Here is an 18,706-nt window from a genome sequence, read left to right as displayed (position 1 = left end):
GTTATTCAAGGTTTCCAGAATTGATGATGATGTCCGCCATTTCCATCAGATACTAATCTTTCTGAAATCTTACGAATAAAATACTAAATATTTGTCAATAAATTAATTTCTCCACCAAGCCACCTGTCTCTTTATCTTAGAAAAAGGTGTCAGGATTTAACTATCGATTATGGGCATCGATGGGCATCATCAAAGCCCCCATCCCCAAAAGGAACAATTAAAATTTCTAATCGAACTAATAAATAAACAAACATTTTATTTATAAAATTCGGTGCCTGCGTTTAGGCGCTACGTTGTCTACACAGAAATTTTCCAATTTTGTTTTGAATCTTTCTTTGCGCCCTCACCCTCCTCCTTGCCTCTTCTGTTTGATCGTAACCTAACCAAAAGATTTACATTACTTGATCACATTTTTAGGGAATAAGAGATTAAAACATTGGATCAAGATAATGAACTAAAATCTACGACTTTAAGTCCTTAAACTTCTGATCTGCCATTATTTCATATTCCAGAAATTATTAATATTTATTAATTCATTTTGAGTGTTCACATTCTATTAAAAGGACGTTCAAAAATTCAGTTTCTCTTTCCGTAAAATACAAACTATTTAACTCTATCTGCCGTTCTATTCTGTGTTATGCCTGTCAAGTCTGGGGTTATGAGAGATTTGAGCAATTAGAAATGGCACAGCGTTTTTTTATTAGAAAACTTTTTGCTCTACCCAAGACGACCCCTAATTTCATGCTCTATTTAGAGACTAAGGTGGATCAACTGTTTCTATTCACGTTTAGGCTACATTTTAATTACATATTCAAATTACTCAAACTCCCGGATTCCCGTCTTTCTAAAATGGTCGCCCTTAGAGTCATTAATAGTAATGCACTGTGGTTCAAGTTGTGGAACACTTTGTGTACAGAATTCTCTTGCGATTCGCTATTTTCTTTGAACAATGTAAGTGAATGGCCAAAGATGTTCAATGATTTGTTGAACAGACTAACAATTAAGTTTCAGAATGAGCAGTACGAGCAAGTTGCCTCTTCCTCTCGTTTCGTATTTTACAAACAATTGGAACATAACGTTGATATGTTTAGCTTAATCTCTGATCAGACTCAGGGTCTGTCATTGACAGAGCTAAGGTGGCTTTTTAAGATCAGAGGGGATTTATTGTATCTCAATGGTGCTCCAATATGGACGAGGGAGGTGGTAATTTGCTCGTTATGTAATGCGCGTGTTAAAGAGGATATTGTGCACTTCATGGCCGAGTGCACCATACTTGCAGAGTTTCGTCGGTTGCACTTGAACTCAGCCTCCTTTACGAAAAGCCAATTTATTGATCAGCTAAGTAATAATTTTAAAAATTTAATTAAATTTGCCCGACACGCTTGGCACTATCGTTATCAGCTGGTTTTGGAGTTCAACTATTGATTTATATTTGATATTAACCTTTTATTAATTTATTTTACTCATTTACTCATTTAATTTTATTTATTATTATTTATTTATTTTTTATTTATTTATTTTATTTGTATTTTCTTTTCGCCACTTCATATTGCAAGATATTTATATTTCTTTTACTGTTTATAGTCAGTCCGAGGTAGTAATTTTATTTTTGTTTTAATCTCAGATTTCTTTTTCTGTTCAGTTATTATAATTTATTTGACATTTAATTTTATTTTTGTCTTCGTTGAGTATTTATTAATCTATTCGTATTATTTCCCAACTTGTATTATATTCTAATTATATTGTATATTGCTTTATTATAATAATAAGAATCAATATTTTGTTTTTACGTCGACCTCCAGCAGACGGACTAGTTCCATGCTGTACATTACTTGTTTGATTTTGTTCAAGAGTATAGTTTTGTTCTGTTTTTTTAAATAAAGTAATATTATTATTTTTTTTTTTTTTTTTTTTTTTTGGCGCATCAACAGCTGAGGTCATTAGCGCCCGGAGCTTTTTCCAGTGCACTGCCGGCCTCCGGACAGTGTTCTCTCGTTACAGACAACACTGTCCATCACCGGACAGTGAGCTGTAAGAAGCTCCTAGGAAGAGAAAATCTAAGGGTCAGCTGCTGGATTCGAACCCGGGACCTCCGCGTGGGAGTCCTGTATGCTAACCTCATAGCTAATCCCTTCCCTTATTTTTTTTTTTTTTTTTTTTTTTTTTTTTGGCGCATCAACAGCTGAGGTTATTAGCGCCTCTAATATCTGTTCTTTCTCGAACATATTACTCCACTACTTGGGATGGCGGTTGTTCTTCTAACCCATGCGCATCCGACGCTGAACCTTGACCAGCAAGGTTAGTGGAGCTCCAGGTAACGAACAATGCCTCCATACATCCCCTCTTACATCATCGACTCAGTCGACGAGGGGGAGGGTGGATACATAGTTGCCATCCCTTACATTTTCCTCATTTCAGGGTTATCTAAACCCTTAGGTATGCCTCTTATCAGTAAGATAAATTAAAATAATTGTAAGTAAATTATCGATGTGCTTCCCTATAGTATATCATGTAGACTCAACTCGTTTATTTCTTGGCCAAAAGGTTATTTGCTCTTGAAGGGAAGTACTTTTATAAATATTCCTTCCCCTGTTAATAGTCCTTAATTCTAACTGGGTGTAGTACTCTTATAAATATTCCTACACCCGCTACAATAGCTATACCTACAACTAAATACTATACAGTTATACAATCATTCACGCCAATAAATACATTCACGCCAATAAATACATTCACGCTAATAAAAACAAACATGCTAATAAATACAAACATGCTAATAAATACATTTATACCAATAAAATTCTTTCACTCTACATTTATACTTTGGGAAGAGTACTCGATATTCCTCTTCCCTTTAACCTCTAAACCTAAACCTAATCTAATCTAAATTTGGTGATACATATTTATTCTCTTCAAGAAAGCAAATAACCCTTTTGTATATGAAGACCCTTCTTGCAACGTTGCGCGCAAATCATGTGGCAGGCCTGCTGCTTCTCTATCTTGACGAAGTGCCTGACACCCTTCCAACACATGCCAAACTGAAAGTCTCTCTCTGCACCGTGAGCACCTCGGTTTTCTAGCACCTAGAAGGAGGTATCCATGAGTGGTTCGTGTGTGCCCAATTCGTAGCCTCGTCAATATTACTGATTCTCGCCGCGGGAGGTTCTCAGCTGGTATGCATCGTACTAGTGGTTTAATTTCTTTCAATTTTTCTAAAATGGCGTCCCACTGATGCTGCCATTTCATAATTAATCTTTCTTTAATGTGGCATCGCAGGTCAGTGGGGCGAATAGGTATGGCAACGTGTGTATGTTTGCAGGCGGCACTCTTTGCTGCCTGGTCCGCTGTTTCGTTGCCAGTTATTCCTATGTGGCCTGGCACCCATGTAAATATAACTTCTTGTCCACCAGTACTTAATTGATGCAGTATCTCGTAAATTTTCTTTATCATTGGGTCAGCTGAGAATGGGTCCCGGAGAGCCGTTAGCGTGCTTAGTGAATCGGACAGCAGAAGCACTTTATTATAATTTTTCTCCAGTGTTAGTTTTAGGGCCTGGCATATTGCATACATCTCTGCTGTGTACACCGAACTATTTGGAGGGAGAGTCCACGTAAGTGTGACGTCCTCCGTGTACACAGCACATCCTACACCATTGTCTATCTTCGACCCGTCCGTAAAGATAGGTCGGTAGTCGTAGTAAACATTAAAAATTTCTAATAATCTTTGTCTGTAGACAATGGGAGGTGTTTCCTGTTTCTTGAATAATGCCAGGTCCATGCGAACACGAGCGCGGGGTAATTGCCAGGGTGGGGAAGTGCTAAACTTCCACGCCTCAACTGGACAAAACTCCAACCCCTCCGCTTCCATTAGACATTTAGCTCTTATTCCAAGGGGACGTGTCCGCGTTCTTTGCTGTCGAAATTCCTCATCAAAATGGCTCTCGAATATGGAGTTAAACAGAATATTATTCGGTTTCCCCCATATTCCGGCGACATAACATAATGTTAACTGCTCTCTTCTCAACTGAGGTGGCATTAAGCCTGATTCCACGTAGAGGCTTTGCAGAGGGCTTGTGCGGAAGGCGCCTGTTATAAGTCTTATTCCTTCGTTATATACTTTATCCAGTAACTTTAGGCGTGATTTGCGCGCTGAGCTGAACACAGGAGCTCCATATTCTAATTTTGAGCGCGTAATACAAATAAATATGCGTTTTAGGATTTCACGTTCTGTTCCCCATCGGTAGCTAGACAGAAATTTTAAAATGTCAAGGGTCTTCTTTGCTTTTAGGTGAGTTGAGTCTACATGTTCCTGCCAAGACAAGTGCGAATCAAAAATGAGGCCCAAAAACTTTGTACTTTCTTTGTATTGTATTGGGTTTCTTTCCAGGTATAAAATTGGAGGATCGTGTGCATGTCTTAATCTGCAAAAGTGTATGCACACCGTTTTCTCTCTGGAAAATTGAAACCCGTTTTTGAAGGCCTCATCGGCCACTCGGTTTATTGCCTGTTGCAGAGTCTCCCCAACCTCATTTATATTATTACCAGATAAATATATTGCAAGGTCGTCAACATATAGGGAAGTCTGCAAGGGGTCTCCCACAACTTCTGCAAGACAATTTACCGCCACTGTAAATAATGTTACACTTAATACCGATCCCTGGGGTATGCCATTTTCTAATCTTTTTGGAGCCGAAAGGACCGACCCCAGACGTACTCGAATTCTACGTAGCTCTAAAAAGCTACGTATGAACTTTGGCAAATTTCCACGAAGTCCCCATTCGTGACACTTCCGCAGGATTGCATGTCGCCAAGTAGTGTCATACGCCTTTTCGAGGTCGAAGAACACGGCCAGTACGTGTTCTCTTCTCATAAAGGCGTTTTGGATATATATTTCTAGACGGCTCATTTGATCTAGCGTAGATCTGTACCTGCGGAATCCTGCCTGATACTGGCTGTAAAGTCCTTTGGTCTCTAAGACATGAACCAACCTATAATTAACTATTCCTTCAAGGACTTTACTCAGACAGGAAGTCAACGATATGGGTCTATAGCTAGAGGGATTGCTGGGGGTTTTCCCCTCTTTAGGGATCGGTATTACGATTGATTCCCGCCAACTATCAGGATACTGACCATTCTCCCATATGCAGTTATATAATTCCAGAAGACGTTCCTTATCTAAGGAAGATAAGTTTTTGATCATCGCATAGGGAATCCCATCCAATCCTGGAGATGTATCCTTGGCTTTACTAAGGGCATGTTCTAATTCAGACATCGTTAAGGGGACATTATAGCTTTCTATTGTAGAGGTATCAAAATTTAGTGTCCGGAGCTCCTCGTCACCTTTTCGCCTAAGAAACTCGTCTGAGTACTGCTGGGAGCTTGAGACTTTTGCAAAGTGCCGTGCAAAATGCTGTACTACATCTGTTGGCTCAGTGACGACGACATTACCTTGAAGGAGGGCTGGCACTGAAGGAGTCTTTCGATTGCCAGAGAGGGCTTTTATTTTGTTCCATACCTCCCTCACAGGGGATGACGTAGATAATGTCGATACGTAGGAGGCTAAGGTTTCCTTTTTTGCACTTTTAATAATTCGTCTCTCTTTGGCTCTTAGTCTCTTGAAGTTTATCAGATTTCCTTCAGTTGGATGTCTTTTAAACCTGTTAAAGGCCCGCTTCTTTGCCCCATTGGCTTCCCTGCAAGCTGAGGTCCACCAAGGAACGGGAGGTCTTACGACTCTTCCACCGACTCTCGGCACCGAACCATCTGCTGCTCGCAGCAACGCTTCAGTGAATTTCTTCGCGTCAGTGGTGACATCCCCTGTCAAGCTTGGTGCCACCACGTTGGCTGAGTAAGCGGGCCAATCTGCCCTCCTTATGTCGAATCTCATAGGTGTGATAAAATCAGACCTGGAGATGGAGCTATTCACTTTAATCGGATAGTGGTCACTTTGGAAAAGTTCTTCTAGCGTGTTCCATTCCAGATGCACCGCTAAGGAAGGAGATGATATGCTTAAATCAATAGCGCTAAAAGTTCCAGAATACGCATTAAAATGAGTTGCGGCACCGTTATTCAGTAGCATTAAGTTTTGATTGTCAACAATCTCTTCTAAGATCCTGCCACGGGTATCGGTTGTGGCTGATCCCCACCAGGTATTATGAGAGTTAAAATCTCCCATAACCAATACCGGTGCGGGCAGCTGAGAAAACAGATCCTCCAGATCACCCCTCCTCCAGTGAATATCTGGCAGATAAACACTGACTAGAGTGATCCTTAACGGTGTCGATAGACGCACGGCTACAGCTTGAAGGTTAGTATTTAGCGTGAGCAGTCTGCTGGGGATGTTGTCCCGTACACAGACAGCTACCCCGCCGTGCGCTCTTCCACCTGGGACAGGTTGCACCTCCTTAGAATAGGAAATATACCCAGGGATCCGTATAGAATGCCCCGGACGTAGTTTGGTTTCCTGAAGACACATGCCAAGGGGTCGGGATTCTGTCACTATTCGACGTAATCCTTCTAAATTGTTCCTGTAGCCCCGCATGTTCCATTGTATAATAGATTCCGTCATTTCGTAAACTTGAAGTAAACTACGTATTGCAGGAACGCCGTCAAAATCATTAAAGTGGTTTTGTAAGTATATTTCATATTTATAAAGTATATACTAGCAATAACTTTATACATTATTCTCATAAATAGTTTAATCCGATGCTGCATTCTTTCGGGATTTACCTTTCGGTAATCCCTTCTTTTTCACAGTTCTTGGCGGGCGGTCCGAAATGTTTCCGCCCTCCGATTCGGAAGCTTCTAAATCTGTTCCCAAAAGCTGATATTGTTGGCGTGGGGAACAGATATTTTGGCTGGGAGATCGCTGACTTCCCATAATCTTCTTTGCTCTACAGCCCCGTCCAAGGATCGGTGAACGGGGTAGAGCTATCACTTTCTCTGGCTGCTTCCTCCGAGAAGTCCGGCGTGGTGTATTTACCACCCGCCAAGCATCCCGCGAGGAAGCAGATGTAGGTGAGTTCGACCCCACCTTAGATTGTTGACCCCCTAAGAAGGTAGGGGGTGGGGTGGCTAACCGAATGGTTAGCGGGGCCCCTTCTGGGGCAGTTAATTTTGGTGATGGGATTTCTCCCACCTGGATGATTGTACTTTTTAAGGCCGGAGAGAGGCCCTTTATTGATTGAAAGATTGGCGCTGGTGTTTTTAGCTTTTGTGAATAAGTCACATCTGGAAGAACATAGGATTTACTTTCGACTATAGTTCTTGCTTCCAGATAGGACAATTGTTGAACAGTTTTAATCCTCTGAATTTCTTTTTCTTTTTTCAAAACAGGGCACTCAGCCGCACGAGCGTTGTGCTCACCTCCACAATTGACACACTTAATTGGAGGGACGCATTCCGTCCCTTCATGGACAGGCTTTCCGCACGCACAAATTGGTTCTAAAACGCTGCAGCGTTGGGCCGTGTGTCCAAATTTCTGGCACTTGAAACAACGCATTGGCGAAGGAATGTACGGTCTCACTTTTAATTTGTAAAAAGCGGCATCAATTGATGTGGGTGGCTTTGGCTTGTCGAAAGTCAATACTAAGGAGGCAGAGTCAACTAGATTTCCCCCCAGCCTTCTCTTGATCCTTCTGACGTCCAAGACACCCTCATGCGCTAAACCTTCTTTTATGTCTTCTAACGAGCTATTAAGGAAATCTTTACAGCTAATAACTCCCTGCGAGGAATTCAGTCGCCTATGGGGGCTTGATTCCACCTCAACATCCAATAGCCTATTTAACCCTAGGATCGCTGCAACTTGGGCACGGTTTTCGGCTTCGATACAAATCGAGCCGTCCCCCTGCTTCCTGATACTTTTAGTTTTCCCCAGGGCATTTTTTATTTCTTTGCTTAGCTTGAATGAACAGGTGTTAGTGAAGTTACCTTCCTTCCTCTTGATAACAAAGTATCTTGCCCAATTATCCTCGTCTAAATTGAGGTAAGGTACATTTTGAGCACTTCTCTTGACATTCTGATGGCCACCCCTGGCTTTCTTCCGTGGCGGGGAAGAGGGGGCAAAAGGTTGCAATGTGATTGCACTCGCTTTCGTTACAGTAGTCGCATTACCAGTTGATATGTCCATGTTCGCGCGTTTGTCAGTAACTAGTGATCCAAATTGAAAATTGGAGGTAGATGGGAGAGGCTGTGGAGGGAAGGAAGGAACAATGGGGGTTAAAGGGACAGGATTAGGAAGGGAAGGGGAGACGTCCATATTTAATGAGTTGGACTCCTCTTTTAGGTTTTTGATTGTTTGTGAAGACATTTCGTTCCCACGAGAAACCAAGGTAAAAAAGTCACCCACAGCAGAGCCTGGATGCCATGGAAAGGCTACATTACAACCGGAGGTCGCCTGGTGTCCGGAGGGCACCGTTAGTGACGGCCAGGAATCCCGCCGCCAACCAACTCCTCAGCACGGTAGCTAACACCTTGAGTTAGGTCCCTAACTGTGTACCCTGTATGCACCACCGTATCTAAATGTATGTGTGTGTGTGTGTGTGTGTGTGTGCGTGTGTGTGTGTAGGAGTGTGTGCATTGTATGTCAAAGTGAAAATATTCATGTTCAGTGTACCCCCCTGTCAGGCTGGGCTCGTAGGGAGAGCCGACCTCCCTAAGAAGTGCTAGTCACTTCCCCCATATCCTGTTAGTCGCCTCTTACGACATCCCGGATAAAGGAGCAGGCCTATTCTGTCCCCGGACCTGCAGGGGCTCCCTTCCCTTATTATTATTATTATTATTATTATTATTATTATTCTATTAAAAGGACGTTCAAAAATTATTTTTTGTATATTGTGTTTATTAAAAAGCAGTAATGTCCCTATTTCTGCTAAACAAGAGGTACTTTAGGAGGTAGCCAGAACGAATATAAATTCCGGCGCGCGAGTTTGCGACTTCCGCCCAGATTCTTGTTGTTTTTAAAGAAAGTTTGGAGCGTACGAGTACTGTTGTAACTGCATTTAAAGACTAATTTGTTCATGAGAGCAATCATGAGGAGAAAACCTGTAGATACGAGGTGTAGCTATTAAATAATGAGACTATTGCTGTAAAACATTTTATATTAAATTTATACATATTTAGTTATTATCACCTTCAATATACACCCCTCCTCTATCCCTACAACGCTCCATGCGAATTTAACATAGTTCGAAACACTGCTGGAAGTCTTTTTCTCTGAGCTCCTGCATGATGCGTGCCGCTTTTTCTTTCACAGCTTCAACGAACTGAAATCGTGTTCCTTTTAATGCAGATTTGACTTTGGGGAACAGATAAAAGTCACATGGGGCCAGGTCAGGCGAATAAGGCGGATGGCCTAAAACTGGGATGTTGTACTTGGCTAGAAACGTCTTGACAGACAATGCAGTGTGAGCTGGCTCGTTTGTCTTGATGGAGAACCCGTGACTTGTTCTTCCACAAATCGGGTCATTTTTTCCTTACTCTTTCACGGAGTGAAGAAGTATCTTACGGTAGCAATGTTGATTAATTATCGATATTTTCATCCGTTGGAAGGGCGTCCCAGGCGGTCATCATCTCCGACGTCTTCTCGGCCATCTTGGAAACGCTTGAACCACTCAAAAGCTTAAGTACTTGATAAACATTCATCGCCATAAACTTCTTTTAATAAAAGATAAGATTCAGCAGCGGTTTTACCAAGTTTCATGTGAAATTTCACGGCAATTCGTTGCTCTACTACATGTGTAGTATCATGTTTTCGGCAAAACGAAACTAACACCTCTTACACAAACGATGGTTCCGGTCAGACAGATTTCTCTACAAGCACGAGTGACGTTGCAATCGAAAGAGAAGGCTTTATGCTGCACAGCTGTCTCGGTCGTTAAGATTTGGCGCATGCATAGTTCTTCTGTAGCAGCATCAGTCTCGTTATTGGGCCACACCTCCGTATAATGTTTTCTCTTCCCTTAATAAGTAAATTTAATTATAATTTTAAACAATTTGCTTCAGGATAAGGGGACATAAATTCTTTAGATGGATTGTTTGAGCGAATAAAACAAGAGTTAAGAGAAAACTGCCTTAAGAATCTCAGATATCTACTTCTCAAAAGTCTGTTCAAAGACTTGAAATTAAGCTTAGATAACTGATGACAATAAAGCTCATTTGAGATATATGTTCTTATAGAAAGGACAGCGTTTCAGTTTAAATTACACTGTACATCGTTTGGTAGCAAAACAATATTGTTTCATGTGTAATATGAGCGAATACATGTTTACCATTTTGTAGCGGTATTACCAATTCTCTGGTAGATTAGATTCAAATGTTTTAGTAGGCAGCAATTTGGTCATACTTTTCATCTTTCTTCTTTTAATGTCAACCTCACGAAACTCAACATACTATGTTTATGTCCTCACAGTGGGAAAAAAAATATAGACCTAGTGATTTTGTGCGTAATGTGGAGGGCGTGGATGTGCATTGATTTTATGAATAAACTCATTATTAACGAAAGTTATTGAATGTTTAAAGATTCCATACAGAAATCATTGTCAAAACTAAATCAGAGTTTATTAACCCAAAAAACGACTTTTCCAGTCCAATCGCTTTTTATTTCAAAAAACGTTTTTTAAATAGTTAATTTTTCGATTTCTTATTCGTGTACATACATCTATTGGAAATCACCAAAGGTTTCGGTTTACTTTTGCATTTTTTAGTTTTCATCTTTCTTGAAACAATAATTTGAAACATAAAAAATAAAAGTTGAAAAAATTAGCGGAATTCTTACGCGGATCTTTTGTATATCTTATCCGATAAGCCATTATAATCTGATAAAGATACTCAAGTTTCACTTTCAGTCTCCAAACTGAATTAAAGAAGTAACTGAACGAAGTTGAACTTTACGTTGAGTTTTACTGTAAAAACAAAAGTGAAAATATTTCCATCACGTTTGATTGGAAGTACATGTGTGGCTAAAATTCTCAATTTGGAGATATTCTTAACCGGAAATGACCAGTTAATAGATTTTTAAATCATGTATTCTATATTATTGCTTACTATTTAATGGCTCAAAAGGCTATTACTATAATGTTACCCTATTCTAATCGATCTTATGCCTTTAGGCGCTATTTCCTACCCCATTTCTTTCGGAAGTCATATTAGACATTCTTCAGTCACCCAAACTGGGATCGTCCTCGACTCTTTGTACCTCCCAGCATGTTATATATAAATTGTTTTTGTAGCCTGTTTTAAGAAATTCGATATATGTGTCCCACCCATCTTAAACTAATCTTATTTACAATGGCTACTATGTTCGGCTTACCAGGCTCGCTTAATTTCACAATGCTTCGGTTCGCCATTTTTTCATACATTGTCTTTGTTGTGATGTCAGATGCTGTGTTAACCTTCTTTCTCTGGGGTTAATTTTAATAGCTCGAATGGCCAGCTTTTCAGAATGAAGATCGTGCTTGAAAGAGGAAAGATCGCTTTGTTTCAGAGCTGATGTAGGCCTATTAACTGGCCATTGCAGGCTCAGAAAACACATGCTTCGCATGGGCTTGGCAGATGATAGCCTAAGTAGGTTCTGTCAGGAGGAGGAGGAGGAAACGGCACTGCACGTGTTGTGTCAGTGTAAGGGGCTCGTGTGGCTAAGGATGTTACTTCTCGGGGAGGAAAAACCAAGGCCTGTGAGCTTTACCAAAGAGTTGCTCTCCAGAATTAAGAGTCTGATTAAAAGGACAGGTCTGGAGGGTGAGCTTTAGAATGAGGGGAGCCACAATAGATCCAAAGGGGTCGCAGTGGCGTTGACCTTGACGCCGCCCTAGTTTAATCTATCTTATCTATATCAGAGCTGATGCCACCCTGAAGCCTTCCTACCGGGCGCTCTTCACTTAAATTTGGTAACTCGTAATACGACTCGTCATACCAATAAGTCGTATCAGTTTGCCTGGAATCACAAGTACTCTTAGGTCGGCTAATGCTTGATCATTCTTCACACTGCTTTAAGCTTGCTTTAGCCTTCAAATAAGTGATTCAAATCTACATTATACTCGTAGGACTTCCACATGGATCTGTATGTAAGCTATACCAGGATGATAATTTCTAGGAGAATAAAAATTATTTTATCAAAACTGTTTAATTCATTCCTAAGAAGGCATTTCAAAGATTGTTTTACTTCATTTTAGAAATCCGTTCTTTAAGATTTTCCGCTAAACATTGCGGTACTCTAATATTCATTGCAGGTGATTCAAATCCAAAAAAAGAATTGAAGCCCAAGCTGATGTTACCCCTAAAGTATGGCATATGTTCTTGCTTTCTTCTGGAAATAGTCATGTTCTCAGACATTAATGTTGTTTGTTGTTTGCAGGATACCAGAGTGCTGCTACTGCCATGGATGCTGTCAGTGGTAACTACCATAGTAGTTGATTTAACTCATTCAGTGTACCTATTTGTTTTAGAAACGGTAGGTTTTTCTATTTGCTATATATATATTTTAAATTCATCTCTTGAGTAATCATTTTTACTAACTTCATCTTAGTAAAAAGCATCTTCAACTAAATTATAAGAAATACATAGTATTGCACTCAGTTTAGTGATTCCCACGCAAGTATTGAAGGAAGCCTGAAGTGCAATTAATTTGTCTTCCAAAGAATGAGATAAGCATGTGAAAAAGAAACAAAGAGTGAAACGGTTGAGGAACTGTGGAAGAATTCACTTAACCAGTTAAGCGTGGAATTTAGTTTTAAAAACCCCCCACAGTGTGCGGAATTAAAATCACGACAATGACGTGTATACACGTCAGGGCAAAACAACTAAAAGTTTACAACGTTGTAATAGGCACTGCAAGCACTTTTTCTGCAACTTTTGGGGCTTGAGATTACAGAGCATTTTGTGCTCATTCAAAATCTAGCACCGCTTTACGTTATGCATTGCTCTAGTTAACTAGAGACGCAAGAGCTTTTACAAGGAAGAAAAGAGCTTTGAATTCTGTGCACAATGAAATCATGCTCATACTGAGGTCTGAACATCTATCTAAGGTAAAAACGGCATTGCACAAGAGCTTCTATTGAGGTGCATAATTCCCAATCTCTAATGCGGAGACCAAACATGTACCAACCACTTATAATTTGGCTGACTCCCTCCAACCCCTCCGTATAAAATACTTGGCAGTTCTATTGGTAATATAAAGGAAACATTCCACCAAATTATATTCTTATTGTATTTTATTAAAATTTCGAGTTTTTATGTTAATGGCAATTTTATATTTTTCACGAGTATACGCGTCGAACGCACCGTAATAGAGATTTGGTTTGACGTATATACACGTCAAACATGCTTAACTGGTTAAAGGTTATTATAGTAATAATATAAAGTGATATAATGAAGCCGCAAATAAAAAAATCATATTAACAGAAAACTGATAACAATACATAAAATATAATGCAAATAAAAGTTTTTTCTGTAATATATTGAGCAAATATCCTCTCTAAGATTATACAGTTTGTTAAACTGTTGAAATGCAACATTAAAGAGCAGTCTACTTCTATTTACATCTGATCGGCCCCAAAATGGCTTCTCCATTGAATCATTCAACGAATAAAACATTATTTCATGCTCAAATCTAAACGCAAGAAATGCAAAAAGGAAGTTTTGAGTTTCGAGGAAGTCTCAAAAAGAAATCCCCATCAGTAAAGTGTTTTTTTTTGTTTTTCCAAATTTTGAGCTTAAGCAGCTCATTTAATCTATCTTAGTTATTTATGAGAATTACGGCCATTACAGTCTACTCAAACAACACTTTGGAGCAAAGACTATCCACCACTCTAGCTCAGAATCTCCCTAAGAAAATGCAAAAGCCATTTCCATGAAGGGAAAATTCATTTAGTGAATTGGAGTTTCCAGTTGTAGGATTAGTTCCAATCGAAACCCATTGTACAAGTTTCAATATCCGGCGATTTATATTTGTTTTTTATTTATTTAGTTTACACGGCCATTGTTTTCTAAAAACTCCTTTCAAAATAAATACTAGCGGTTAAAAACTCAATTCCGCTTTGTAAAGCTGTAAAATCTCTAATTTCCATTTTTACCACAATTTGTGAATTAGCTAAAACCAATGCAATGAAATATTTCAAAAGCACACTGCGTACTCCTCCTTCTTCACCTTTTCATTCACATCATTGCAATCATTTCAAATGTGTTCTTCCACTTGGAGGATTCACAAAATGTTAATTTACCATTCAACATCAACTGACAAGGGTGTTGGAACAGAATTTGTCATTGTTTGGAAATTTAGCAGCCTGATGATCATATTATCTCCATCATAGAGAGCGAAATGCGCATTGGTCGAAGGCATTGATTGGTCATATTGCCTAATATAGTTGAGATTTCCCCATCTGATAATGGTTCAAATTATTAATTTCAATAATTATTTGAGCTAGTAAAACTTTAAATATTTCTTAAATTTTATTCCGTTATAGCATGAAGAAAAAAGTAATAAATAAATTGTTCTTTAATTTCAAGAAAATTCTAATAATCAATGTAGAATTCATTTGTAGAACTTTTCTTAATTATCCCAAATTAAACTTACCACGTTAGAGTTTTGTAATAAGATGAACTATTACACCTTGATTGTACGTAAACTTTATAAATTTGGAATTTTCAGCGGATATAATTGTTTTGAACACTCCCTCAGTTCGAAAAAGTGATTTTTAGCAGGGAGTCGAAATTATTAGTAGACTGTTATTTTTGAAAAGTTTATCTTTGTCTTAAACTTTGTATTTTGATCTAAAGTTCTTTCTTTTCTTTTCTAAGAGCCTCTTACTCTCACAGTAATGAGGGACACTTTCGCCTAAAACGAAAGAACACTGTCCAATAGCCGACAGAGCATTGCAAAAGCTTCAGACGCCTAGGTCCTCCTCAGATGTTGTCGTGCTAAATAAATGATAAATAAAAAAATTATCTGTTACAGTTGGAGTTTGAGCCGCTTACAGCCATCCTTTTTACGACTGACTTCTTTCTTCTCAGCCTTAATGTGAGTATCTACGAAGATGTAATTTTTTGTTCATAATTTAGGATATGAGAAAGTACAACTGCGGCACCGCTAATGGAACTATAACAAGCAAACAGTTCGAAATGTAATAACGGTGAAGGAGCAAAAAACCCAGTGGTGAACTCTACTCTGTTACTGAACACTGGCCAAGTATTACGCTATTTTACTGAAGAGATCAATGTGGCCACTGGGGCCTCAGTCAAACTCAGATAATCTGGTATGAATGCTGAGCAATTAGTTTTTGATGGATAGAAGGATTGTAATGATGTCAGAGAAAGAAGTGGAACTTGTTTGACTTAAACCATTGATGATTGGGATTTAAACATTAGAAAGGATTTGTCAAATTGGGTACGTAAAAAGCAGCCTAGTTAAACAACAAAGTATTTTTTATCAAAGGTATTGGAGGCGGTAAATGTTGAAACGCTTGGACGAATCCCATAACTTGCAGTTTGGTCTGTAAGTCCAAAATGGTATGAAGAGTAGACTGTAGAATAGTACTCTGGTTTAGGTTTCATTTCGAGCGTTTATCCAAAAAGATACTTCAGACGCATTTAAGTTCACTTCGTTTCGTTTCAATGATTTATTGGGTTCTAGGTCTAACGATTGTTTATGAGGAGTATTAATAACAAAGCAATTAAAGTTATAACTTAAGACTTTTAGGGAAGTTAACCTTTATTCTCCAGCTACGAAATCTCTGTTCAAGATATTCTATGTGTTATTGAAGCTATGTATGCTTAGACCCAGATCGAGATGTACGGAGAGAACAGCTTGTCATCTGCGTACGTTAAAGAAATGAATGTGGTGGATGAGTTGGGAAGTCGGAAATATAGTTAATGAAAAATGATACTTCCCTGCGAGATGCCAAAAGATAATAGAGAGGGTAATAGAATAATAGAAAACCGGGTACCTACACTGACGATCAAGTAACTTGAAGTCTGAAGGAAAAGGTAATGATATGTTGATGAATACGCTTTTGCAATATTTCTATAGCAGTCTCAGGTACCTTACTCTGTTAAATGTGCGCCCATTTCCTAAAGAGGTCCCGCAACAATACTGTTCTGCCCCAAGAGTGAATGCAATGACGACTATCTAAATGTGAATTCTGAACTTCGAACGATCTTTAAATAAGTACATTGGATTCTTCAAATTGATTGTATGTACTCTTGAAGTGGAGTTTTTCAAGAATTTATCTATCTTGGGCAAAAGACTTATAGGATGATCGGTAGGATGTGAAGAGATGATTTGAGTTTGGGTACCATTTTTACAGGACCAACTTCCATTCCATAAGTAGGTTACTTGGAGAACTGAATTGTCTATAGTTGTTAGGAATATTATTGCTTTCTTTGAAAGATTAGAGTGATTATTGTCTTTATCTAGGTCAAAGCCTGGCGGGATGTAATTTATAAAAATATCTATTTGTAGTTTATCATATTAAAAAAGTTAGTTACGGTTATGGAGTTGTACAAGGAAACATAAAAGAAACATTTGAAGACTCAGAGGAAAAAGTATGTTCCATTGCAGTTCATTAGTTTAATCAATCAATACTTTCAGACAAAATACTTTAATGCTATAGTACTTCAAGGATTCAGTCAAAATGCTTTAATGTACTTCAAAGATTCAAAGTGTTTTTAAGATTCTCTATATTTACATTATAAACTGCAAAATCGTCTTCGAAAAAAATTATTATCGTAATTCATTTAAGCTCTTTTTGTCATTCAATTGTATATAATTATTCTAGCCAAAATACAATGGAACGTACATAACCTTACTCAATTTGTTTGGGAAATTCGTTTCACTGCCATTCTCGGATGTGGGACGGGGATAAGCTTCCTTTTAAAGTTAGACTTCAGCGAATGCACGACAATAAACCATGTAGTGTTGGCAACATTGCCGAGTTTAAGGGAAATTTGTGATTTAGTACCATGAGAATAGTTAATGTTACGCTTGTGTTTAGTTAAGGTCTAGTCACTTTTATTTAGGTCAATAAAATCATGTGACTATCCACTCATGGAGTGTATTTTCCAATTCAAATTATAAGTTTAAGAAAGTTTCATTTCATAAATTGCTTTATGAAGAAATAGTGAGAGTGTTCGCGCCTAACTTATTCACATATTTACAGGTATTACAGGTAACTTATGATCTAGCACGATACAAGTTATATGATAGTAAATAGCTGATCTAAATATTTTTTTGTTTAAATTATTTATTAAAGTTAAACATTTTTAGAGAGACTTAAATATTTTTATCTGATTACCTGGCTTCCTTTCATACGCCTATTTTTGTTTGGCCGTTCGTTAATTTTATTTATTTATTATAATTAAATTACGACTTTTTCCGTGTTTTATGTACGCTTGTGTCTGTTTATGACACTACCTTCATCACTAGTCTATTTTATACGACCTTTTATTTTTAATAAAAACTAAAATTAGTTTTTAATATTTCACAACTTCCATTTAGTAGTTCGCAATCTGAAAGTTCTTATAAAAATATAATTTGCATTGAAACACCTCCTCAGTTTGAAAACCTGCATCTCCCCATTTTCCAACTAAAGAAGTAAATACGAGGGTCGTTTGAAAAGTCCGTGCAAAAATAAAAACTACTTAATTTTTTGGGGTAAACCTTTTTTATTTTTCAACATAGTCTCCTTTTAGGCTTATACACTTCGTCCAACGCTGCTCTAGTTTGTTGATCCCTTCCGAATAATAGGATTTGTCCAAGTCTGAAAAATAGCCATTCGTTTCTGCAATCACCTCCTCGTTTGAATAAAATCTTTTCCCCCCACCATTTCTTCATATTGGGGAACAAATAGTAGTCCGAGGGAGCCAAGTCTGGAGAATAGGGGGGATGTGAAACGAGTTGGAACCCTATTTCCATTAATTTTGCGACCACAACTGCTGAGGTGTGAGCTGGTGCGTTGTCGTGATGGAAAAGGACTTTTTTTGTGGGCCAATCGTGGGCGTTTTTCTTGCAGCTCGGTTTTCAAACGGTCCAATAACGATGAATAATATGCACCTGTAATAGTTTTACCCTTTTCCAGATAGTCGATGAGGATTATTCCTTGCGAATCCCAAAAGACAGTCACCATAATCTTTCCGGCCGAAGGAACGGTCTTCGCCTTTTTTGGCGCAGATTCCCCCTTGGTAACCCATTGTTTAGATTGTTCTTTGGTCTCAGGAGTGTAGTGATGTATCCATGTTTCATCCACAGTGACGAAACGACGCTTAAAGTCCTTGCGGATTCTTCCGGAACAGCTGCAAACCGTCCTTGCAACACTTCACACGATTTCGTTTTTGGTCAAGCGTAAGCAATCGCAGCACCCATCTTGCAGATAGCTTTGTCATGTCCAAATGTTGATGCAAAATATTATGTACCCGTTCATTCGAGATGCCCACAGCACTAGCAATCTCACGCACCTTCACTCTTCTGTCATCCATCACCATATCATGGATTTTATCAATGATTTCTGGAGTAGTAACCTCAACACCAGAACGTTCAGCGTCACTTGTGCCCATATGGCCACTCCGAAAATTTTGAAACCACTTATAAACTGTTCTAATCGAAGGTGCAGAGTCACCATAATGTTTATCAAGCTTCTCTTTAGTCTCCTGAGGCGTTTTGCCTTTCATAAAGCAGTGTTTAATCAACACACGAAATTCTTTTTCGTCCATTTTTTGAA

General features: G+C 38.6%; 1 protein-coding gene across 3 annotated transcripts in view; it reads left to right on the top strand.

Moving 5' to 3' along the window:
* The window catches only part of LOC141449336 (uncharacterized), a 408,876-nt gene that overhangs the window by 319,337 nt on the left and 70,833 nt on the right, over nt 1-18,706 (top strand). For all 3 annotated transcript variants that reach the window (XM_074118643.1, XM_074118645.1, XM_074118644.1), the window contains exons 5-6: nt 12,352-12,447; nt 14,950-15,012. In XM_074118643.1, coding sequence (XP_073974744.1) covers nt 12,352-12,447; nt 14,950-15,012 — 159 coding nt within the window. The remainder of the gene's footprint in view (nt 1-12,351; nt 12,448-14,949; nt 15,013-18,706) is intronic.

The sequence above is a fragment of the Rhodnius prolixus genome, unplaced genomic scaffold (assembly GCF_049639745.1).
Source record: "Rhodnius prolixus isolate KJV_2025 unplaced genomic scaffold, Rpr scaffold_2, whole genome shotgun sequence".
NCBI lineage: Eukaryota > Metazoa > Arthropoda > Insecta > Hemiptera > Reduviidae > Rhodnius > Rhodnius prolixus.
This window is presented reverse-complemented; position numbering and strand designations above follow the sequence as displayed.